The sequence below is a fragment of the Lates calcarifer genome, linkage group LG1 (genome assembly GCF_001640805.2).
Source record: "Lates calcarifer isolate ASB-BC8 linkage group LG1, TLL_Latcal_v3, whole genome shotgun sequence".
Lineage (NCBI taxonomy): Eukaryota > Metazoa > Chordata > Actinopteri > Centropomidae > Lates > Lates calcarifer.
Window position 1 is genome coordinate 6,046,152 of NC_066833.1, and position 25,564 is coordinate 6,071,715.

The 25,564-nt window shown below is 40.3% G+C and overlaps 2 protein-coding genes across 2 annotated transcripts in view; both read right to left on the reverse strand.

The window, feature by feature from the left end:
* zmym2 (zinc finger, MYM-type 2) overlaps positions 1–16,902 on the reverse strand; it is a 36,131-nt gene extending 19,229 nt beyond the window's left edge. Inside the window, 8 exon segments of the mRNA XM_018696390.2 lie at positions 1,634–1,784; positions 3,574–3,786; positions 5,179–5,341; positions 6,096–6,244; positions 7,123–7,277; positions 9,499–9,667; positions 10,076–10,783; positions 16,800–16,902. Coding sequence (XP_018551906.1) covers positions 1,634–1,784; positions 3,574–3,786; positions 5,179–5,341; positions 6,096–6,244; positions 7,123–7,277; positions 9,499–9,667; positions 10,076–10,768 — 1,693 coding nt within the window. The 5' untranslated portion in view covers positions 10,769–10,783; positions 16,800–16,902.
* A 5,012-nt stretch (positions 16,903–21,914) lies between these two features.
* mphosph8 (M-phase phosphoprotein 8) overlaps positions 21,915–25,564 on the reverse strand; it is a 30,920-nt gene continuing 27,270 nt past the window's right edge. The window contains 1 exon segment of the mRNA XM_018696407.2: positions 21,915–25,110. Coding sequence (XP_018551923.2) covers positions 25,069–25,110 — 42 coding nt within the window. The 3' untranslated portion in view covers positions 21,915–25,068.

The following is a 25,564-nucleotide window of genomic DNA, read 5'->3' on the forward strand; positions in this document are numbered from 1 at the left end:
CAAGCCTTTTGTTTTAATTTTGATGATTACGGCTTATATCTCATGAAAATCAAAAATACAGTATCTCAAAATATTAGAATATTTCATAAGATCAATCAAAAAGGGTTTATAATGCAGAACTTCTGAAAAGTATGTTCATTTATGCACTGGATACTTGATTAGGGCTCCTTTTGCAGAGAATTACTGCCTCAATGCAGCGTAGCATGGAGGCAACCAGCCTGTGGCACTGCTGGGGTGTTATGGAAACCCAGGTTGCTTTGACAGCGGCCTTCAGCTCATATATGTTGTTGGGTCTAGGGTCTCTCATCCTCCTCTTGACAGTACCCCATGGAGAATCTATGGGGTTCAGGTCAGGCGAGTTGACTGGCCAATCAAGCACAGTAATACCATGGTCAACAAACCAGTTACCGGTAGTTTTGGCACTGTGGGCAGGAAATCAGCATCTCCATAAAGCTCTTCAGCAGACAGAAGCGTGAAGTGCTCTAAGATCGCTTGGTAGACAGCTGCATTGACTTTGGACCTGATAAAACACAGTGGACCAACACCAGCAGATGACATGGCACCCCAAATCATCACTGACTGTGGAAACTTCACACTGGCACTTCAAGCAGCTTGGATTCTGTGCCTCTCCACTCATCCTCTAGACTCTGGGACCTTGATTTCCAAATGATATGCAAAATTTACTTTCATCTGAAAAGAGGACTTTGGACCACTGAGCAACGGTCCAGTGCTTTTCCTCCTTAGCCCAGGTAAGATGCTTCTGATACAGGAGTGGCTTGACACAAGGAATTCAACACTTGTAGACCATTTCATGGACGCATCTATGAGTGGTGGCTCTTGATGCACTGACTCCAGCTTCAGTCCACTCCTCATGAAGCTCACCCAAGTTCTTGAATCGGCCTTGCTTGACAATCTTCTCAAGTCTGCGGTCATCCTTGTTGCTTGTGCACCTTTCCTACCACACTTTTCCCCTCCAGTCCATGAATATGCTTTGGTACAGCACTCTGCGAACAGCCAGCCCTTTCAGCGATGATCTTTTGTGGCTTACCCTCCTTGTGGAGGGTGTTAATGAGAGTCTTCTGGACAGCTGTCAAGTCAGCAGTCTTCCCCATGATTGTGGTTATGTGTACTGAACCAGACTGAGAGATTCATGGTATTTATACTGCATTTACTTTAACTCAAAATGAGATATTCTAATATTTTGAGACACGTTATTTTCTGTTTTTCTTAGCTGTAGACTGTAATTTCAACATTAAAATAAAAAAATGCTTGAAACATTTTAGTTTACATGTTATGAGTCTTGAATATGTACAATTTCCATTTTCTGAATTAACTGACAAAAAACTTTTTCACAATATTCTTTTCTTTTTTTTATATGCACCTGTACATTCAGACAGGGAAATATTTTTCTAAATGCAAACACTAGGTTACTCAGCCCTTATCAGTATTAATGCTCATTATATTTCCATTACTGCTCACTCGCAGCCTAAACTTGTGTCAGTGATATCTCCTAACAGTAAAACGTTTAAAGTCAAAGGTAAATGCTGGATGGTTCTAAGAAAAAAGAAATTTACTATCCCTGACCCTGGAAAGTCTGTGGTTCTGTTTCAAAGTTTGTTAATCCTCTACTCACTGATGAAGGACGTTGACGCCAGCTTGCCCTTGTTCATGCAGTTGACGGAGCAGTAGGAGCCCATGGTGCCGCCTGCTCCGAGGCTGTGGAGCACCTCACCTGTCTTGATCAATGTTTTGCAAGTCAGACAGCTTGCAAGTTTACTGTGGGCCTGGGACAGAGTGGAAAACGTCACATCAAACCACAGGACATTTAAAATTCTGCAGTGAAAATAACATTATATTAAGACACTGATAAAACTAACTGATTAAACGATAACGTTCCAATTCAATTGACAAGGTGCTCCTTTCTATTCTCATTATAGTCCACATAAACACATAAATTGACAGCACCGTAATGACAAGATATCCCAGTATACCATGCACCATGTTGGAGGGACATAAGAAGAGCATCAAAGAGAAATAAAAATAGATTAATACAAATTGTGGATAATCCTCATGGATCCTCTTCATTGGAGTAGAATGTTTTTGTGTGTTTTTTGGGAGAGGTTGTTTCTGACTTTAACAGTGTGATCATGACAATATATGAGTTTTAGCGAAAAGCATAAACGGCACAAATCTGTACTTTAGCCAACAGTCTATATGTTTGTTTTGTAATCCATTTCTCATTACTTGGCCACACAGATTATACTCTCTGGCCTATTATTATCATAGTGACTAACAGCAGTAGCAGCCTTGGAAATCTATTACTGCATTACTCAACATTCACCGTAAGACATGGCATCATTTTCACTTTTATTTATTTAATCCTGCAAGGTCCAATAAGAGAGATGTAATGATATATCCCTAATGAGTGGAAAATAAGATAATTTTCTTCAGTGTGCAAAACTGTAATCACTGAATTGAATTAAAACTAAGATGCATGACCAAATTTAGAATTCCTCTCCTCTCTCCTGCTGCTTAACTGTTTGCCAGTCTTGAGTCTTTGTTTTTTTAAAAATATATATAACAGAGCTGGTCAGAGAACAAATTTAAATGAAGGAGCTTACAGTTTCATTGATCATTCAGCTTTTCATTTAAATTTTACACCACTGAAATAAGACCCCAGTGGTTTCTTTCACTTATTAGTAAAGTGTCCAATAGGTTGGTGTTGCCAAGCAACAAATACAATTCCAACCTCCAATTTCTGGCTAATATTGCTTAGCAGCAGAATTTAGTTGTAACATGTTCAGCAAAAAACGAGTAACAGAATTACTAGAGGTTTAAAAGAGGCCCAGAAGTCTAGTGAGCACCGATCGTCTCTGTATACTCCATACATACCCCACATTTATGGGCAACAATATGTGTCACTAGAAACTGCATTTGAATCATTTACATTTTAATTTGAAAACTAATCTAAATAATATAATTCTAAATTGAATTTAGCGTTATTTTATGGTGAATTCTGTTTATTCATCAGCCATCATCATCTAGCAGCACCTTTACTTTAAAAACCCCATAAATTCAAATAGTGGACCCTAATATGCAAATCCATTTCCAAAGAAGTAAAAACATCCTTTCATTTCTGTTCTAAACAAAACTCTTCATTCGAACAGGCCTTTTGTTTACTGTGCAAACCATTTAGATAGAGCCCTGGTTCATTCATGTTAATTCAAGGACCATTTGCTGTCTCACTTGGATATTTAGTTCCTATTATTAGCACGTCCATTTGTGTGCATGTTTTTTTATATTTTAGGGGAGCGAGTAACAAGGCCAGGTTAATCATTTTATTGTATTTACATTTTAGTTGCTGTGGGGTCAGCTTCCTGGCTGTTAGGAGGAGGAGGGGTCATCACAGCTATATTAATAAAAAAGAAACTTTTACATAAATCAAAGCTTTGGGTGTTAAAACAGAGCTGCGATTTTAAATGGATATGGTTCAATCACATAAATGAATCAATCACAAAAGGTCCAATCAGGCAAATTTAACACAGCTGCGGCCTGTGGTTGTGCCTACAGTACCTGCTTGTACTCCCTGATGCAGTTCTGGCAGCAGAATCGTTTCTGTTGGCCATCGACCAGCAGGAAGTGGTTGGCTGACGCTCGGCTAGGCAGGTAGTCTCCACATTGCTCGCAGCAGTTCATGATCAACCCGTTGGCACGGCGGTAAACGTTGAAACATGCGTCGCTGCAGATCTTATGGGTCACAGTCTTAAAGCTAACCTCATGCCGGATCTTTAGACAGAAAGAAAAAAAATAAAAGGGCCACCAAGGACCTGATTAACAAAATTTCATTTCACACCTCTCCGCAATCTGAGAGCCGTGTACTTATGAAACATTAATTTTAGTGGAGTTCTAGCTTAGTAGGAACAAACTCTTTGGTGGAAATCCACAAAAAGTGAGGCTTCTACACCCCTTGCACGTATTTGTTTGCTATGCTAAAGACTAATTTGTCGTTCAAAGTTGTCACAGGTGTGCAAAATGAATCAACACAGATATAATCTCTGCACACAATACCACTGAAGGACTCGCATCAAACTAGACATCTCACTTCACCACACATCTATGGCAACAGGCAAGGATGACAGCCCATACAACAAACCATAACAGGCTGTAAATTAGAGTCAAATAAAGCTGTAGGAATCAAAAGGAAAAGACATGCGATGCTTTTAAAATTTATACATAAGTATATCACCCATGTTATGTACTTTGCAAATCATTTCAGCAGTTTATCAGGGATAGTGCTGTTGCTTTTTTATGCAAATCAAATCAAGATGGAGACATAAATAATGCACATGATTTTAAGATGTCACAAATGCAGATAGTTGTGGTTGCTAGGTGACAGTAGCACTGGTTAGCTATAAAAGAGAGAGCTAGAAAATACTTTTTTTTAAAAAAAGCTCACAAGTAACTGAATGCTTAGTTCATATAGCTGGTACCATCTCTGGTGTACTAAATTAATTGAACACAACCAACAACTAACTAACTAATAGACCTTTGTGAGGTGAGAGGAACTACTCTCCAGTTTTTGCATGTGGTGGCCATGGAGACTGAGCTCAAGGCCTGCTGAAAATGGGCCCCAAGAAGCCATATTGAAATGGAGGGATGGAGAAAAGAAAGACGGTAAGAAAGAGTGAACGAGAGAACAGTGAAGGAAGGCAGACAAGGAGCAAGACAGAAATAAATATTGAATGAAAGTTACTTGAGGAGGAAGACAATAAAGCAGAGAAAGAGAAAGAGAAACAGACAGTTTAAACATCCAACCCAAAGATGAAAATAATGGAGAGAAGGTGAAGCCTAAAAAGACTAAGAATCTACAGCATGCTGGCACCTCTGAGGTTCCCTCTGTATTGGACTGTATTATACAGAAAGGTGTTTGTAATGTTTTGTGCACCCTGAAGGAATCAGAGTAGACTTCATTACACTGTGTAGGTGTAACTAATACACTGGTGCACTGCCCCTTGACCTGTTTCCTTCCACTCTTACTTTAACTGTTTTTGCCCATTGCTACTCAATTATTCATTCCATTGTCAGGAATAGAGATGCATGCACGTTGCTCTGGTTAAGACTGACAGGTAAAGGGGCTAGAGAGGAGTACATGTTGTTAAGCGTGTCAGACAGACTGACCTCTGTGAGCTTTCCGCAGACAGTACATTTGGTTTTGAGGCCCGATTTGGGTGGGTTTTGCTTGTTTTCATATGCACCTAGGCAGCCTGTGCTGCAGAACTCCTGAAAAGACTCGCTGGAGTCAACCTGGGCCACGATGGTACCCTTCATGTTTGTGATGTCTCTGAAAAACACAAAGACATTGCAGAGTACATAGATTAGCATGTACATCAGTTAGTAAAAAAAAGTAATAGTCACTGTTTTTAAATCACCAAATTCAAATTCAAATGTGCTTTATTGGCATGAAAGTTTCAAAAATAATATTGTCAAATCATTCATCCATTCATCTATCCATCCATTATCTCTACCACTTATCCTTAACGGTTGCGAGGGGGCTAGAGCCAATCCTAGCTGACACTGGGCAAGAGGCAGGATACAGCCTGGACAGATCACCAGTCTATCACAGGGCTGACGTATAGAGACAAGTAACCATTCACACTCACATTCACACCTATGGAAAATTTAGAATCATGTTACCAAGTTTTCAAAATATAATTTAGCCAGGTACAGAATATTGTGTTTAGGACTTGCAAAGATATGAGTTAAACAATTGATAAATGGGACAGACAATTAATTCAAAACTTCTTTGTACTTAACTGAAACTCAAACTGAACCACAGGCATTGTTTATGATTACAATCCCATATGTACATCCTAAACTTAGACCATAAAATGCCTCCCATTTAATGCAACTTTTCAAATGTTTTACATTAAAATAACTTTAAAATAGCTTTGGTTCAGTGAGTGGGACCGCACAGTTTGAGCTATGGTCAAGTGAGTGACAGGCTATACATGAGAATCGCTTGGAGCCCAACAGAATTAACTGCTCGGCAAAAGTAACATTATGTTGCTTTAATGGGCCTTTGGTAGGAGACTCACTTTTTGCACATGGTGCAGCTCTTCTTGGGGGCAGGTTTGTGTGAGAAGGCAGAGAGACAGGTGGTGGAGCAGAACAGGTGTGTGGAGCCTTTACGTTGGTAGGCTGTTTGGCCTTTCTTCAGAGGCTTTTTACAGTTAGCACAGGTCACCTGGAATGAACAAACAACACAACAAGATTTAACTTAAGGGGAGTTTTACAATGTCAATGAGTAATCTAGGACCTTACTCTACAGCATTAGCTGCCAGTAAAAGTAGTACCCTTGTTTAAAGCCCTGCAGGTACACTTTGGTTGTGTAAAACTTTTTCAACCGAGGGTCCAAAGAGACCGTGCACTTCTATACATTTTGCACAACCTCCTCTGTTGGTTCCCTTTCAGCTGAACAAACACATAGCTAATAAGACAAAAAAGGGGCACTGAAAGTAAAAGATGAGAACATGAGAAGAGGAATAAGAAAAAAATAAAACCCAAATTTTCTATTGCACAAACTGCTGTTGCACTCCTCAACACAACTTACCTGCAAAATAGTGTTCATTGGGTCACAAAGGAAATCTCTTATAACTGAAGAAATAAATAAGGTAATGAATAGAGATTATTTATTAAATTCTAATGTTGTTTCAAAATAAAATGAATTTCTGCCTTGTCTGCCATGTTAAATTCATACAGAATTCACTCTACAATGACTTTGCAGCCACCACATGGGTTAATTTGTGACCACTGCAGTCATAGTATTTAATTATCGTGCCACAACTGTTAAGCTGCATTACATTTGAATCTACTCCAATGTTTTGTAGCAGTGTGTGTTTGGGAGAATATTTTATTGCACATATACTTTCAAGTAGAGCATATGAGACACATTTAACAAACAGGATTGCCACTACATGCATTATATGAATATGCAATGCAAAAATACATGCGTTGCATGTACTACTAAGCCCATAATTGTGGATAAAAGTTTAAAATCAAATAAAATTTCTAGTGTGTCTGCCATGTTAATGTCACTGGATCGGGATGAACAGAGTGGATCACCTTGACTGTCCTGGGCTGTGGTTGGGAGCCTGAGGAAGAAGTAGATGAGGAAGACTGGCCTGGAGGTTTGGGCAACGACGTGGCTGGTGACGGAGAGTCCACCCCTGTCTGTTTTTGATTGCGGGGGACTGAAGCTGACTGGGAGATCCACGAATCTGGAAGGAAAGAAATAAATCAAAGTTAACAGTTGTTTCCATCCTATAGGTCTTTGTTTTTGAGTTGACATTTAAAATAGTGAAGGGTAATTTATCAGGACAATTCAGTTTGTCAGTGTCAACCAGGCTCTAGGGCTGTTTTGCATAACTTAGACTAGACCCCTACATTTCAGATAAGGGATCTCTCCAACTATGTGCCAGACGTTGCTATCCAACATGAGCAGCCACTGTGGCTCAATCGGAGTGAATCTCAGAAGCCAGATTCCAAAGTCTTGTGGAAAGCTTTCCCAGAGGAGAAGGAACAAGATCATCAAACAATACAATGTCAGTTGTGGGTGTTCATTTACCTTCAGCCATACAGTTTATTTCATCACATCTCTTAATATGTTATTCATTCCACACCCATGCAGCAGCATTTTCTATACATTGGCTCTACTTGGGAGAGGGAGATTAAAACCTGCCCAGACAGATGACATCACTTGGTTTCAACTTACATTAGCACACCTTGTTTCACTCTTTTCAAATACATTTTTGGTGACACACCTGTCAGAATTCTGTGCCCTACAGCAACTGAGTGGGGAGGAGAGGCCTAGCTAGCATCTACACATAGCCTGCTTGTGAGGCATTTAGGGAACATCAGTAAATTGTAGCTTCTACCAATAGTCTACATGTGAGGTGTTTAGGGGACATCTGTAAATAGCAGTTATACAAAATAACCTGGGTTACACCCAGTGTATGAGTCTCTGCATGCACATGCAGGAAACATTGCCATGACTACCTTAACTTCAGAAATCTGGGCATGTTGCATTCCTTCCTTGATAAGATTTTTCAGAATGATCCATTTGGCATTTTTTGCAGTTAATGGACACATGATGGTATAGCAGCAGATAGAAAATAAAGGGAGAGAGAGGGGTATGACATGTATCAATGGTTCTGAAATCGAACCTGGGGCATAGCAGATATGTGGTATTTGCATTTAGTCATTAGGTTCCTGGGATGCCCCATAACAGAGAATCTTCACCGATCAGATGATAAAATATACAAATACACATTTTTACTACTGTTTCCGAATTCTGGTGACGACCAGGAAGTTGCATCACTCTTGCTGTTACAGCTTCACACTTGTTGCATCTCAAGCCAAATCATGGTTTGCTGATTTTGTGGTTGTAAAGCTGAAAGAAAAGATTCTGTGCAGTGAGAAGCAGCAGCTCAAACTGTGATTCTGATGCTGTGATTCTGATGACTTGAACTGCAGAGACATGAAACTATGATGTATCTGAAAATAATAACCCTTCAGAAGCCAGACTGTGAAAAGAGTACCACTGCAGTCAACAGCACCATCTGGAGCCCATGTGGAGCTAGACAGGAAAATAAAATCGTCTCAGGCCCAGTCCGACTTTATCAAAACACAGACGTCAATCTATGAGGGCTCAGGATTGCCCCACCGTGAAATCAGTAAGTGGCTGATGATCCTGTTGGGAACTTTCTAAGCCCTGCTTGCACACTCTCTATAAGTCTGCAATTCATAGGGTTCTAATGTTAAAAACAAGTATGACAGGAGAGAAGTTGGGAAGAACAAGTTAACAGTGTTTGGTTCTTATGTCTGTCTTATTAAGGTGTGGTTTCACACATGCTTCACATGCAATTGGTCAGTTACCTGAGTTTTCTCTTACTCGTCACCTTTCCTTGGTGGTTTTCACCAGATGTGAACAACAGTGCTGCTTAGTGTTTAGACCCACAGCAAAGAGGGATTGCAGTGAGGTCAGCTGTAGAAAATGATTTATTTAGGTTTAACTATATATGTTTCTGATTTAATTGACCTTTGGATTGAATTATTATGGATGCAGTTAAGTAATTATCTTTTTTTCCATCACACTGCGTTGCCGTGACAGCAATGCATTACAAAGAGCTCTGTCCAGCTCTTTGCAATGCATTGCTGTCACGAGAGCTCTGTCCAGCTCTTTGCAATGCATACATTATTGTGAAAGCCCTGTTATAAAACTCAGTTAAGTGTATATATGGCAAAGAATTCCCATTTCTCCAACATAAATATAGCAGCAGCACAGAGTTTTCAAACCAAAAGCGGCACTGCGTCAAAAAACATAATGGCGTGTTGATCAGAGGTATGAGGTGACAGACAAAACCATCCAGGGAAGAAAGTTGGAGTAATAGATCAAAGAGTTTTAAGGCTTAAGTTTGTTCAAGATAATACATTAATTACCTGCTCTGTTGTGTGTCCCCGTGTCTCCATTCTGTACCAGCTGGCCCATGGGGCCTGAGCCCCGCCCAGGATTGAAGGAGGTTGTTGGTCGACCAGATGGGGTGTCAGGATTTAGGCTGAATGCGTTGCTTATCTGCAGACCATTTTCCTCCACCTGGCCTTCACCTGCCTAGACACGCAAGTTGTTTAGGTTAGGCTTTAACCTTTGTGACAAAACATCAGAAAACAAGGTGATAAGAAACAAAAGATGCAAGTGTGCCGTATGCTATGTATAGTGTAAATCCTGCACTGAATCCAATCTCATCTAACTTAAGTAGCTGCCAGTGCATCTTGGATAAATAAATATTGGCATATAATATCAGCTCTCAGCAGCATCATTACTAAGATACTGTTGTCCACTTTGCCAGGAATAAACCTACTGTGCCAAAGAGAACACCTGCTTTTCACCAATGTTTACCAGCAGAACACATCAGAAAAACCAACTCTCCCTGAAATTAGTTACTTTTTAGTTAACACTGTTAAATGTAAATCAGAGACTGCAACATGAAAAAATAAAATCCCCTCTATTGATTCTCACCGCTGAGACGGCCACTGCTCCTCCCTGAAGCGATGTCACCGAGGTTATCATCAGGTTCATGTCTGCCTGGACATCCACTGAATGTGGTGGAGTATTTACTGCGGAAACAGTGGAGCTTCCTTTCTGGCTACTGGAACCTAATGTGGTGACACTGGCAATCCTGATCTCTGAATCTGGCTCTGTGCTGCTGAGTGCACCTGGTGAGTGGGATACAGAGGAGCCTCCAGGGGGCGCTGGTGAGGTGGAGGAAGTGTCTTTCTGTTCAGAGTCATCCTCATCATCAATGACGATAGGCTCTGCTGCTGTGGTTGGAGGTTTTGGAGGTGCTTCCACCGTGGATGCGCTGGAAGACGCAGGAGGACTGGGGGTCTTGGAAGGCATCGCTGCAGTGGACATATCCATAGATGCCACAGCAGCTGGCACCTCTAGGCAGTCTGTGCTAGGTGTGTCTTGGGTAAGGGTTATGGCAGAAGGCTGGGGAGTCTCCTCCCCTACCAGAACCACATCATCATCATTGTCCTCTGTGCTGCCCTCCTTTGTGACTCCATCTTCCGTTGCCATGGAAACTGCCTCCCCAGCCTCCTCTGAGTGGGGCGTGGTCTGTTGCTGGGGGGAGGGAGTGGCATCCATGGGCTCCACCCGCTCCCCTGCCTCTTCTGCTATGGCAGGGTTTGGCTCTGACTCCCCGTCCATCGCTAAGGCAACAACCTACCAACACAAACAAAAGGCAATTAGGAGACAAATAGGCAAAGCGAGCACTAGTGATTGGTTTTATGATGTCTGACAGATGTACAGGTAGCTCAGGTATCCCCAGAGACAAACTTCCCCCACATGGCCTCCTTGTACCTCATTTCCATTGTTAAAGCTCCCACCTTTTATATGTCTGTGTCATCATTGGCTAATTTTTGGTAATATTTGATGGACAGTTTAGAAAAATCTTACCTCTAGCTGTCCAGCTAGAATATGGGATTTTGGATATTCAGCAAGCTGACCGACCTGTTAAAACATCTACCTAATTTTCAACTGAACATGTCCCAGATAAGAGGCAAAGCTGAAACTCTGATTTGACCAGTTCTGGTCACAGCTGGAGTCAAAATGAATACCTTTATGTGACCATTTCTGCTATATTACTTCAGTTAGGTCATTAAGGTCCATTCAACCTTTAGATTTTTATGGCAACTTACACATGCTACCAAGAGAGAAAAAAGGCTGGTGCTACAAATAGAGAGAGAAAGTGACAGTTATTTCTGAGACATCAAACCTGATAATAATGCTGCAACTAACAATTATTCTCATTATTCTATAGATTAATGTAATTGTTTTGTTATTTCCCAAAACTCAAGGAGATTTACTGAAATTACTTGTTTTACATGACCATCAGTTCAAGGCCAAAATACAGTATCTCCAGTTTACTGTCATATGACAAAAAATAATCTCCTCTCACCTAAGAAGCCAGAATCAGTGAAAATGTGGAATTTTTTGCTTTGAAAAATTACTAAAACCATTAATTAGTTATCAAAACGGCTGCTGATTAATTTTCTGTAATAATTGCAGATCTGAAGGTGGATGTGGAGGGTTTTGTGCTCCAGAGCCAAGCCTTACTTTCTGGTTGTATTTACCACAGGAAAACAATATAAAAGGGGGACAATCAGGGCTCAGCAGATGCAACAGTAGAGGCCATGTCTCCATGGCTGAATGTAGATCCCAAGAACTGCTACATGCCTGCCCAGCAACGGGGGCAACTTTGCTCCTCCTCCTCCTCACATCTCTTCCTCTCATTCTCCTCCTTCTCTCTTTCTGATCTCTGCGCCTCCTTATCCAAATACCCAGCACCCTACTCCTCCTCTCACCTGCCATCTTTCACATCCCACCCGCCCTGCTCCCTACCCCTGTGTGATGCTCCACACAGCTTCTCTCTTGTTGCCCCCAGCAACCAGTGAAGCTACACCTTGGTTGCCGTGGAGACGGTAAGGCCCACCACCACCACCGGGACTTGTTCTGTGTTCTACATCTGGGTGCTGATGAGTTAGCTAACACTATATTTAAATCATTTTTATATCACCTTATGTGATACAGAATTTCTGCTGGGCTCTTCAAATCAAATATAAGACTTTTAAGGACCTTTTTAATACCACATTGAATGCAATTTAGTAGCTGCTTTTCACTATCATACCAGTCAAAGTATTAAGGATATCACTGAAAAGCAGTAGGTAACCTAAGTGAATTAATTTATTAATTATATTATACATGTAACATTTTTCAATAACTCATAATAATATTGTTAATTATTATACATGACCTGAATACGTTTCAGAAAATAGATGAATGAATGGATTAACCAGTTAAAAATAACTTATTTTTTCAAGTCCACATATGATTTTTACGTGCAGTCGGAAGTCTGGAACAAAAAATGTGCCTGCCAGCTTTTGCTAAAATCACAATGAAAAAAATTTCTTTGTATCCAAATTAATCACATCAAAACTAACATTAGTGCCAACGTCAGGCTAGAGAAAATATTTAAGACCTTTGAAAATTACATTTCAGACTTGAGGAAACTAAAATCAATGCTTTTCAAGACCTGACAATACCCTGAATGTAATGCATTTAACAGTGAAGTGTTGTGAGTCTTCTATGTATTTGTAAATTTAAAAAAAAATAATAATAAAGAAATATAATAAAAATGGTGTAGGCTGATTTGGTGCCAGATCACAATCAAATATTATTTACAGCACTTTTGGGGATGTCTGCATTGGGGAAGTCTACATTGATCTGTTTCTGTCAAAATCTCCTTTTCATGTTACACAGCAGTGAGGGTGGCTGAAAGCCACACATCACATCACTGCTGACAGCTGCAGCACAGAAAACACACACACACACACACACACACACACACACACACACACACACACACACACACACACACACACACACACACACACAGAGAGAGAGAGAGAAAACACACAAACAGATATCAGGAGCCCACAGCCACACAATGATCTTTGTAGCTCTATGCTCTTCACTCTGACAGTCACCCAGAACAGGAAGAGCCTGAAAGCACCTGAATGCAGCCTTTAGAGCTATAACAGAGCGCAATCTATGCTACAGAGGAAGCCAGGTTACGGCCTTGACAACACTGTGGCAGCCATTTTGGTCCCAGCACTGTAGGGAACATCTAATAAAAGTCTCAGCACTATAGTGGTACCTGGGTGGGGAAACAGGTAGGTCTTTGAGAGGAAAGAGCGAAGAGATTTTATTTCAATTTCTAGACATGGTAGCTACATGACCAAATGCAAATTCAAATGGGCAGCATGTTGGTTAGAAAGTTCATCCTTTACCCAGAACTTTCCTGATTTAAAGCCCAGTGCCTGACTCCCAATCAGGTGAGCCTGACCTCCCCACAGGACTCAATGAAACATCACATAATTATAAACAGGGACACACATCTTTCTATGACTGTATATTATTTTTGACAACAAGTATCTTGAAATGTTAAAAATTCACAGCTGTCTAAAGCCGACTACAAATGAGATCTGCAGTATCAATCTCTCTGTATTTTCTAGAATAAGAAGTTCCAAAACTTTCAGTGCCTGAAAACTATATTTATTTTCCACTAGTGTTCAATACCAAAGCCCTACTAAAAAATCCTGAGAACAAGTATGCAGAAGAGTGAAAAATATATTAAATGCAGTGGTGACGCTGACTGGAAGACAGTTAATGCTCAGTAATACCACACACTAAACCCTCAAAGGCAAATATTTAGTTGAATGGGCACCTCTAACCGACTCACCAGAAATCAAACATGAAACATTTAACACTTGTATTCACAGCAGGCCACGTAAACAGCAATAAGACACATGGACCAGGACTACTGTGGACCACAATCCACAGTGATGTCACCAACTGTGTTGTTTTCTTCAACCAACAATCAAAAAACCCAAAGATATTCAGTTTACCATCATGTAAAACAAGGAAACACATTGAATCCTGACATTTAAGAACTCAAACCAAGTTTGGTGTTTTCAATTTTAGAAGTGACCAAAATAATTATTTGATTCATCAGAATCACTGCAAAATAGTTCTGTCATTCAAATAATCATTGCAGCTCTGCTCAAGAGCTAAAATACATGTTTGTTGGTATATTAATCATGATTTGTTTTATTAAAGTAAAAAAATCTTTCATAAAAGCATGTTTTGTTCAGAAATGGAGTTAAAATGGAGTTAAATTGATGTGAAATGTCATCTGATTGTGTTCAAGTACTGAGGCCTGAGGCAGGATGCTGTACCAGAGCTGTGTACAGTATGTGTTTGCTGACTGTAAAGATCTACTTGACTGCAAAACTTCAGTGTTTTACTGGAAGAGGAAGAGTTGCTCACAATGACCATGTGACAGGAAGCAATAGCCAACGCAGCATGACATTCAAGATCAATAAGATGTTCTCAACTGTTCAAAAACAGGATGGGATTCCAAACTGTTCTCCAGAGCCAGTAAGTGTGTGTGTGTAATCTAACTTGACTCCTTTAATTTAGAATATATAATACAACCCTATGTCTAGAGACCCCATGTGTTAGGGTCATAACACATCTGTCTGTGACCCTGTGGTTAACTGGTGTCAAAATATTGGGAGAGGACCCAAAGGCATCCTTCTCCATGTGCAACATCTCCCCAAAGCCAAGCTGTGCTGCTGCTGCTGTTGCTGTTGCTGCTGCTACAAACAAAAAAAAAAACCAAATGCATCATAGCTTTTTGGCCTGATATTATACCAACAGAGGGAATCTATGTGGAAAGCAACTCAGTAGAGCTCTGAGGGGGAATAAATAGCCTGGTCTAGACTCAGTTCAGACTGCAATGCAGAGCTATGAGCCAAGCTGCATTCACGTGGATGAGAAGGGAAACGAGTATCCAGCGTTAATGAGCTCTGACATGCAACCTTGCTCCCAACGTCAACACCAGGTGGACAGAGAGGTGGGCTGGCGCTGGGGGTGAGACTGCCTCCGTGCAACAAAACACTCAGCAGGCAAGCTGTTAAGATCAGCGTCTACGCCAAAACAGCCACAACCACAGCCACAGCCACATCATCACCTAACATAGGTGCTCCTCTACCTATCCAACGCTATCGTTGTGCGCATGAAGCCAAGTTGACATCATTTTTGTCCAGCAGGTCACAAGGTAGCGACATGAGAGACATGCAGCTGTTTGCGCCAGTTGCGCAGATAACAAACGTCTAATAACATATTCAAATCAAACGCCTGAGATTATTATGTAAGGCTTATGTCACTGAGAAGTGATGCGTAATGCGCAGCCACCAGAGCATCTCCCAAAGCCAGCTGATGGGCTAAAATTTAGTCCATCCCGGTTACCTGGCAGCTGAATGCAAAACTAAACCCTGACTATTCTGAGCTCCGCACAGCTGATGAGCTGCACTCTGAAATGTTGGAAAATCAGCACACCAAGGACAGCCTGTACCAAGCTTTCAGGGGCCGCTAAAGTCTCCCTGGCCGTGCCCTTGATTATTAACACCGGCTAGAAGCTCGGTCCCATGACGAGGACCACCACAGCACCAAATCCGGTCCAGGCAGGCACCCGATTACCGCCGTGGCTATCACTCGACCTGATCCGAGCTTCTCTTCACTTGTCTGTTTTTTCTTCCTTTCCCAGCAGTAACATTTAACAAACTTGGCTTTGGAGAGCAAGGTCCAAAACTTTAATTCCAATCAAGGACAATAAACAGAACCAGCACTACCTGAGCTGCGCAACTCTTCCATAAATAACCCGGGTGAATGAGGGGGTAGGTTGGCTCCCAAGTTGGGATCCAGAAGAAACGTGGTTCAGGGTGTTCCGTTCCGCTCCGTTCCCACCCCTGCCCTTCCTGGCGCAAACAGCCATTGGATTAGCGGCGGATCGAGGGGAGGAGAGCAGATATAGACTGCGCCATTGTTAAAATATCACAAAAAATGATCACAACTTATTCGCATCAAATGGATACAAATAGACTGAGTGCACACTAGACACTAACTAACACAATCCCTGACGACTGGCAACGTGGGGTTTTACTACACAACCCTCCCACAACCCCACAATGGTCCTCCAGATTATTTCTTGTAGTCGCACAAATGCCAGTGCTGCCACAGCAGCTCCTGGATCCGAATAAAAACCCCGATTTTATGATACCTGTGACGCTGGGGTTTTAATTGGAAAGTTACCCCGCACAGAGTCCACCCTGGCGCAATCAGTGGCAGATATACCCGGCCGCCGCAGGGGGCGCCCTAGCGTTACGTATCACATGAACTGTCTTCATTTGTGTCATGCGGTGGTAAACAACGGGGCTCAAACGGTCCCCCCGCACCGTGTTTGTTTACACGAATCTCCCGGGAGTTATGGTGACCCAAAGCCAGATATAACCCCCGCATTTTTACATACAAGTTACCCCCCCCGCCCCCCTCCTCCTTCCCCAGCGGAAAACAGCACTGCCTGCCGTCCGCCATTAGGGAGCCAACTGAACAATACTGGAGACTAGAGGCGGCAGCGGCCACAGCACACTCACAGAGCAGGAGGCAAATCTGTCCAAATTAACTGCTTATTGGTCCCTAAACATGTCTCCTCGTCCCGGCGTGACCCCCGAGGGAGTCCCTGGGCGTCCGTCTGACGCCCCCCACAAGTTCCCGAAACTTTGACTAATTCGGCGTAAAAGTGGAATATAAAAAAACGTCTGTGAATTTCTCTTACCGGAGGAGAGCTCGAAACGGTGTAGCGCCACTTTTGTGCCTTGACATTAATCCCGGGGAGCGCGTGCGCACAACGTAGAACTTTCCACTTTCCGTCCAAAGATCGTCCATTACAAAGATGACTCACTCCGCACAGTTGCAAAGCAAGCACCTCGACGCCTGCAACGCCAGATATACATACTCAGTAGAAACTCAGTTGTCAGTTTATTTGGTACACCAAGTTCAAATTAATGCAGTCTAATGCAGCCTGTAATATATACTACTTCCATGAAGGTTATGATGTTCCGTTTTTGTTGAAACTGTGGGTGGGTGAAGTCTGTGGTAACGTTGAACTGTTTCACAGTGTGTTGACAGGGATTCTAATTTTGTCCACCCCATTCAAATCAATGGGGATTGGCTAAACAACCGGCACACCTTTTTGTATAAGGTAATACTGTTCAACAGCACCACGAAACCGAGCATCATAAGCATCAGCATTTCAGGATAACTGTTTAGTTAGTTAGCATTAGCTATGGTGTACCTAATAAACTGACAAGTCACGAGATTAATTTATCTGTCTATGCAAACCAGAGTAAGTATTAAGCTATTAATATAATATGTATAATAATATATTAAGCTATTAAAGTATGTGCACTGGAAAATGGTTATCAGCAATCAAGGAAGGGTAACTGAAAGGGCACACCGGGAACAGGCCTCTGGTATTGGGCCAACAACTACAAAAGAAGTAAACCACAAATGATTACAAAACAACCACAAATAGATGAAAATTACAAATAACAAATCACTGCGTTGCTTTTGTTTATTATTTATTTTAAAAGGAAAGTAGAAACAGAGTGAGACCTCACTCATTTACGATCATTTCTGACGGCATCCATTCGTATTTCTTAATTTATTTTATTTATTTATTTTTTTGACCGCGCAAGCGCAGGAGGAGCAATCAGCGGTTGCATGGCTGGCAATTAAAATGCTCCATTAAGATGATTCAGTCTTACCGCTACATATCATATTTACTGTGTAAACTGACTCCAGTTCAGGAGGAAGATGACACACTTTGATCATGAAAGACTTTAAAATGGGCTGCAATGAAGTACACAGCTCGGGTCCAATCAGGAGCAAGGATCCGGGTTGAGAGAGTTCATGTTCTCAGCTCTGTCGGTGCAACATCGGGTTTCATCACGTAATTTCATCCAGACATAGGCAGCAGAAACCAAACGGCTGGGGAAAATAACTAATAATCGCATTAGTGTGTTAGAAAAATGCTGCACACCCCTCAACAACATTACAAGTCCCTGATATCCCACTTAAAAACGCCTTTAAGTGCGATAAGATCGATGTAAGTATTGCAACAGGCCAAATATATATCACAAGAAGAAATATAGAGGGGTTTTGCATCAGGGAAGCAAAAAGTCAATTGAACTGGTGATTACGTCGTTAATATGGCGGATCAGGTGCGTTCAAATGTCACGCTGAAACGTGCAGACCGGATTCACGTCAGGGGGTCGGCAGTGCGGAAAAACGATTTCCATCTCTGCAGCCCCTCGCATAGATTTTAACTGAACTCAAAGATTCAAGGTGGCGATAGGTGGAGAATAGAAGGACGGTTTTATTCCAAACAAGTAAACTACCAGCGTTGCAATCTCGTGTCTGACATTTGCTGTGCCAAAATGTTTCCATACCCAGAACATACACTAAAATGTATTAAATGGATCCAGATTGAAAACGAAATGCAGACTAATCCTTTATCATCCCACCCGTGTTTCTGATTGTGTGGCTACACAGGAGTCTGCTGATTTCATGTTATTTCCAATTTTGTGCTCTGATTAGTGTAAAACAGCTAATACTTAGTCCATATGCCTCTTAATAATACATTTGGTCACCACACAGTTCAGTGCCCTGAATATGTTAATATTTCATTTTGGTAGCATTTTCCAGGTGACGTAATTTCTGATGGTTTTATAAGCTATAATTATATATATATATATATATATATATATATATATATATATATATATATATATATATATATTAAAATCAATGGTTAATAAGTTATTTATTAATGTTTTATAGATACGTTTTACAAACAACTTTTGGGTTGCCAGGTGCAGGTTATCTAGGCCAAATTCCATTTCTAAATTGCTTATTAGCATTTAACATTAGAAATTAAGAAACCCAAGCCCCCCTATTAATATCATACCAACAATTATAACAGCAGGACATGTTAGAAATCTGTGAAACTCTTAGTACTTCTCAGTGATTTACCAACATTTCTAAATGTGCTATTACTCAATATAAATATACTAAATATTAAATAAGTCTGCTCTTGTGGTCAAACAGACCAGATGAGAGGTCTCTTTAAGAGAGTTGTGCTGGAGGAGGATTTTCCACAATCTGGCAACCGAACCCCTTATTAAATTCCAACACTGGTATTTTTTTTAACCCTATTTTCCCATGTTTTTGGGTGTAAATGATTGATAGGAAGAAGTCTTTGGAATTGGTGCAGTACTGCACAAGAACAGTGTACCTGGTCACAGCAAACAGCTGCTGCAGTGTAATCTAATAGGCATCCATGTCAATGTACATCCACTAAAGTGCTCGCTTTAACTGCTGACAGGGCTCAGATTGTTATTATAAGTGTCTGACAACATTATGGATAAGATTCCTACAGATAGACCTTTTTATTAAAGAGTAAGATCCTTTTTCCTTTAATCAGAAACATTGCTGCGTAGCATGAGACTCCATTGACAAAAACAGTAATTTTATCTTTCAGAACACAGGAGCTGCTGGAATATCGATTGCCTCAATCTGTTAGTCTGTTTGTGTTGGTACTTTGTTCCTGCACCGTATTTGTTGGAGCTTAACTCAAACGTCATCTGCTTTCTCTCTCCAAGGGGAGGTGAGACATGTGTAAAAGCCTGTTGAGGGTTTTTATGACCACATTAACCACAGTTTGCACTTTTCTCTTTTTTCAGTAGCAACCCTGTGTGTGACTAAACTAAACCAGTACACAAAATAGTCTCATCTCAAGGTCAATTCATAGTTTTCATGTTTTTGATCATAACACATGAGCTTCATCAGGAAGTGGAATTTGACCAATTGTCATGGAATTACAGATTTTAAAATATATTTATTTTTCTGAGCACTTTGAGGAAAAATCTGAGCCGATCTGGAGCTTTTGATCATGTCACGCGTTCTACGACCAGGCTACTGAGGGAAATCAAGCGATACAACAAAATCTCCAGAACAGGTACAGAATAGATTTTGTAGTAGGAGTGATTCATTTTCTGCCAAGCACCCTAAATGTGGAAAGTAATATAGAAGCATGAGAGATGTTGCAAAGGAACATGTTTTCTTTTACTATGTGCAGTTCAAGAAAAAAAGAATCGTGCCCATATTTGGCAGTTGCACCTTTGACCAGCAGTGCAAGAATTTTTCAACAATCTAAAACTGTCATATTTAAGTAAAAGTATTATCCACAAAACTTACTCAATATTAGTTGTTCTATGGAAGACTGGCCTCTGTGACTGGTGTATTATGACATGTTAATACTGATGCATCAGTGTGTGAGCAGAATTTTAATGTTGTAGCTGCACCAGACAGAGTTCCTTTAATACTTCATGCACAGGAAGTATAGTGGTTTGATCTGAGGGGGAAGTGTGATGATTAATGGTAGAGGCAAGTGGCTTTTAGGTGAAATATTTGATCAATTTGACCTCTTTTGGCCTCAAAATCAAAATCAAAATCAACTCCTGATGGAACTGCTAACAATTCACAGACACCTGAATTGTCTCAAAGGGTCCAACGGTTAGGTATACCAAATTTTAATCAGAAAAGCAACAAACTAGAAAGGCACAGAGCACATACCTCTGCAAAGGTCAAACACTCCTACATGTCTGTGTACCTCTAAAATAGAAAAATTAAATGACATTATATAAATGATTTATACATTATTTGTGTTATCCATTTGCAACTAGATTTACACCAAAATTTAATAACTTCTTCCCTGGCCCATGACCCATCCCTTCACTAAGTTTGGTAAAAATCTGTTCTGTACTTTTTGTTTAATCCTGCTGACAAATAAACAAACAAACAAATCACCATGGGTTGGCTACAACTATCAGTGTTGGGTAAAAGATGCAAAAACTTAGGGGAGTAAAAGTATAAAGCAGAATCAACTGGAAATATTGATGTGAACTATAAGCACCTCAGAACTATACTAAAGTACAGTACTTGAGTAAATCTACTTGGTTACTTTCCACCACTGCCTTCGACTGTTACAGCTTTAAGTCTGTGCACATCTGGATGCTGTAGGTATTCAGCATTCTTTGTTCTACGACTGCTCAAGCTCTGTCATACTGTATCTGGGACCATGAGAAAACAGCAGTTACTAAGTCATGTCACAAATTCTGGACTGGACTCAGATCTGGACTCTTCAGCTCTGTGACATTGTTTGTTTAAATCCATTCCTATGTAGCTCTGTTTTTTTTTTTCTGTTCACCCAGAGCTGCAGCTCACTGGCAGGATTTCCTCCAGGATTTTTTTTACTCAGCGATGGAGGAAGCATTCAGATTGTCTCTACTTAGGTAAAAGTAGCAAAACCACAATTTACAAAGTGAAAGTCCTGTCTGTATAATTAATAAGTATAATTATACTAAGGTAAAAGTACAGACAAGTTCTTAAAAAAATGGCCCCTTTGAGTGTTAAATTATTATAATGTATATTCTTGGTGATACATTTATATAGTATTTTACTTTTGTAGCTGGTCAATGGTTGGGTTCATTTAAACTACTGCCAGGTAGTTTGACACAAATACACCAAACGCAAATGTTTTTATTTGGGCAAATCAAAGTCTACAAGTTATCACATACTCACATACAATGATGACATGCCTCTGTTATAGGTAGGATTTGATCTGGTGACAGGATCTAGGGTCTAAGCCTGGTCGAGGACCCTCATTTTTCTCATTCCCATCTTTCCAACTCTGCTCTGTCCTCTATGGAATAAAGCCTAAAAAAAACCCACTTTGTTTTGACCACCTGGCTTATCACGTATATCAACTTCAACTTTTCCACTGACTTAAAAACTTCCCATGTGACAAACAAGGACAGAGAAACAAGTGTGTGGAAATATATGTACACGTTTTATTTAGGACAGAGAAAACGGCCTCAGGGTAAAGCAGTGACTGGCTGCAGCATCTATGCAAACAACAGTGAGGACACTCATTCTCACATACCGCACATCTACCTGTGGGAAACACTCAGAGCCAAATATTGTCAAAACACTCAAAATAAAGGCGTACATAGGAGTTTTTAGAGGCAAAACAGAAGAACTGAATAGTCTTCAGGAGTGATGGGGATTGGCGAAGTCAGAAAACCACAAGGGTTAAAACTAATAGAATCAAAACAAAATGTTGGTCAACACTTCTCCTCGACAAACAGCCTGTTCACTTTACTCGTAAAGAACCATACTACTATTTTTATCTTGACTACAAACCCAGTGTTGTTCATCACACCAACAGTTTTTGAATGCATGCTTGAAAGTTTCTGATTTCTTAAATTATTTTTCCTTCTTTCCAGGCAGACAAAGACTTCTGTTCATTTCCACGCTGTGTGATAATCAATTAGTAAACTCCTGAAACCCAGCTACATAGGTGAAATCCATCCAATTGCTGTGGTACTGTAATTCGTTTTTGTTGAAGCATCATTGTCAAGGTGGAGTATAACAGTTTAAAGTCCTGGTTGACTTGATAAGTCTGTACAGGGGTAATGATAATATGTCTTTAAACAAAAATCAGTGTCAGATTTAATGTTCACTGTGATGTTTTACACATCTCAAACACATTTCAAGAGTCTACTTTTGATTTTGAACTAATCACTGCATGGAAAAATAGGAAAAAATATATATAAAAAACTATGAAACAAAGCACAGGGATTAGCTGTAATAGCCAAGTATGTAATAAATGAGCTAAAACATACAAAACCTCTGGTTAAGGTCTGATCTGTAGCCATCTTTGGTTTTTACAGATAATCCTCAAACAGCCCCCAGACTTTGCACTTTGTAACAAGACAAATAGGGTAAAAGATGAAAACTATCTAAAGCCAGTTTTCATATTTCTTTGGCTGAGTTTTTAAAGTCCTGCTTCCACTTAATGCCGCCATTGAGTGAAGTAAAATAAGTCAAATTGTTAGGTCAGGGATAAAGTTAGAATATAAATATTTTTACAGTGTCAGCAGGAGGGAAGGTGTCATTGGGCATGATTTCTGGAACATCCATTTCTCCTGTTATGACTAAACTGAGCGTAAAGCTATGACACCAGGTGAGCAAGAAGTGAAGGAGCTCTATAATGACATGACTGATCAGCAAGTGACAGAATCCAAAAAGTGGAGGACTGAGGTTTTCTTAAAGGGAAGGTTCTTGGGAGAACCAGCTGTTTGAGGCACTGAATGTGAACATGCTTCCATTAATTCAGAGGATATTCTGAACAGGTTTTTGTACTAGAATGAATAAACCATAACTTTTAAATCTGTCATCTACTTAAGAAAAACAGCGGCAATTATATTCTCTGCTTGCGAGGACAGTAGTCTAGTTCCTTTTGTAATATCAGCTTGTTGGTAATAACTTTTTAAACAAATAGTACGACTAAGTATATTCCTCCTTAACTTTTCAACTTTGAAAGACAAAAACACAAGAAACTGATGTGAGAACTGTGGATATTAAGGCAGCATGGAGAGCCCCCATCAATTTGAGTTTCTGACTGCAACACAGAAAAAAAACAATAAATTTTCACCAGCACGGCTTCAAAATTTGAAGTTATATTGCTGAGTTCATAGGAAATATCACACAGCTAAAATCAAGGCATGTTCTCACAACATTTGGTATTTATGTCTTACCATAGAGGGGCTCCTTTAATATCAACTATGCTTTTCAATTACCAATGAAAAAGACCATTAGTGAGAAGTGAGTTTTGACTAGGCAGTCCTGCACTGACGAGCTTGGTACAGTGTTCCTGTTAAAAAACCAAAAGCAACAACAACAACAACAACAAAAAAAAGAAACTGCAGCAGTCAGCACGTGACTAAGAAGATTTTCAATTTTGAAACACTTTAACCTTTACAAGCAGGGCGGATGGTCTAAAGTGAAATTTTTAGCCCTTAAATGTAAATTAACATCAGAACTTTTTACTGTACACACTAAATAACTTAACCCACTCCTACAGTGGCAAAAAAGCAACAAAACATTCGCAGTCATCCAATGACTTTATAACTGTATATAAGTATGTATATATTTATATATAGTATGTGAATATGTACATACCAGAAAATATTAACAACAACAGGGAAGGCAAAATTTTCTTCTTTCATAAAAACTCAACATCTCACTTTACAATCAACTCATTTTGGTGTGTTAACTTGTGGAAAAGTGAACAAGACACTGGGCGAGTAAAGGATGCACATGTATTGTGTTTGTGCCCTAGGTGAGTCGAGTCAGTGTCATATCTCGTATATCGCTCTCTTAAAGTGATGTGACCGAGATGGGAAATTATTGGAAAACCTATTTCCCATTTGTTGTCAACATAGCCATACCACATTTGACAACAAATACACATCATAGCTTTAGGAAAGAGTGGCAACAATGATACACAAGTTAGCATACTGATATAAGTCCATTATAAAGTGATGTGTCACCAAAAACGATTTGAGTGGGAGAGCACTAACTTGGTCCAAGATATATGCTAAAAATAGGGGGGAAAAAAGTGATGGGAAACCCCCTCCTTACACACACTTCAAATGCACCCAAAAATCTACACACGTACACACAAGCTACAAACAACACACTCTGACAGAAGGTGGAAGGAGGCACAACCCAGTAGGGTTTCAATCTTGGAAGTTGAGAGAGGATAACGTTTCTGACTACCTCCCTCCACCCGGAAACTGCGTAGCAAAGGTGTCACCAAACAAATGGACGGGCTGCTTGACGTTTACTTGACCTCGCAAGATCCTCGGATTTGTGCTGCATAATGTAGGCCAACACAGAGCTGTGGTCTGGACAGGATTCAAATGTCATCAATGAGCTTCAGTCTTTGGGAATTTGCACTGACGTCAGAGGAAGCCAGCTTTTAATTTCACTTCACGGTGACAAAGATCCAACAGACTCTTCCTCTATTAAAGAACAGTGAGCCTGGCAGAGCATTTCAGCCACTGCTCAGTTATGTGTGGCAGTGTGTATTTGTGTGTTTTGCTGTGTTGGCCAGGCCTTTGACCTATGAGGGGGCATCACTGCAGCTGGACTCTGTACGCACAGATGAGGAGCTTGACCTGAGGAGAGAAGAACATGAGGAAGTAAAACAGATACTATCAAAGAATCCACAGCTGCTTTATTACAACAATAGTTTGACTTGTCTGTATTTCAGTTTTTAAAAGCTTTTACTTTGGCTGGTCCAAACACATAACATTTTCTCTGCTACAGAGAAAACTGTATGTTTGACATTTTTATTTGGAATAAAAATAAGAAATGTTTTGCCAGCAAAACACTGAGGCTGGTGATACTCTATTTCTTAATGCCAACAAACTACATGAATATACAAAAAACTAACAATGATTTCATTCTACTATCAAGTGTTTTCTGTGTATTGGAAGCCTGATATCTTATTCTTCTGAACTCTAATGTTGTCCAAAAACTGTTAGAAACAATCAGTGAAACACTGTTGCACTGGGTGAAATGTTCCTTCATCACCATGACCACACTGTAGTTTATTTTGACTCAATCCCA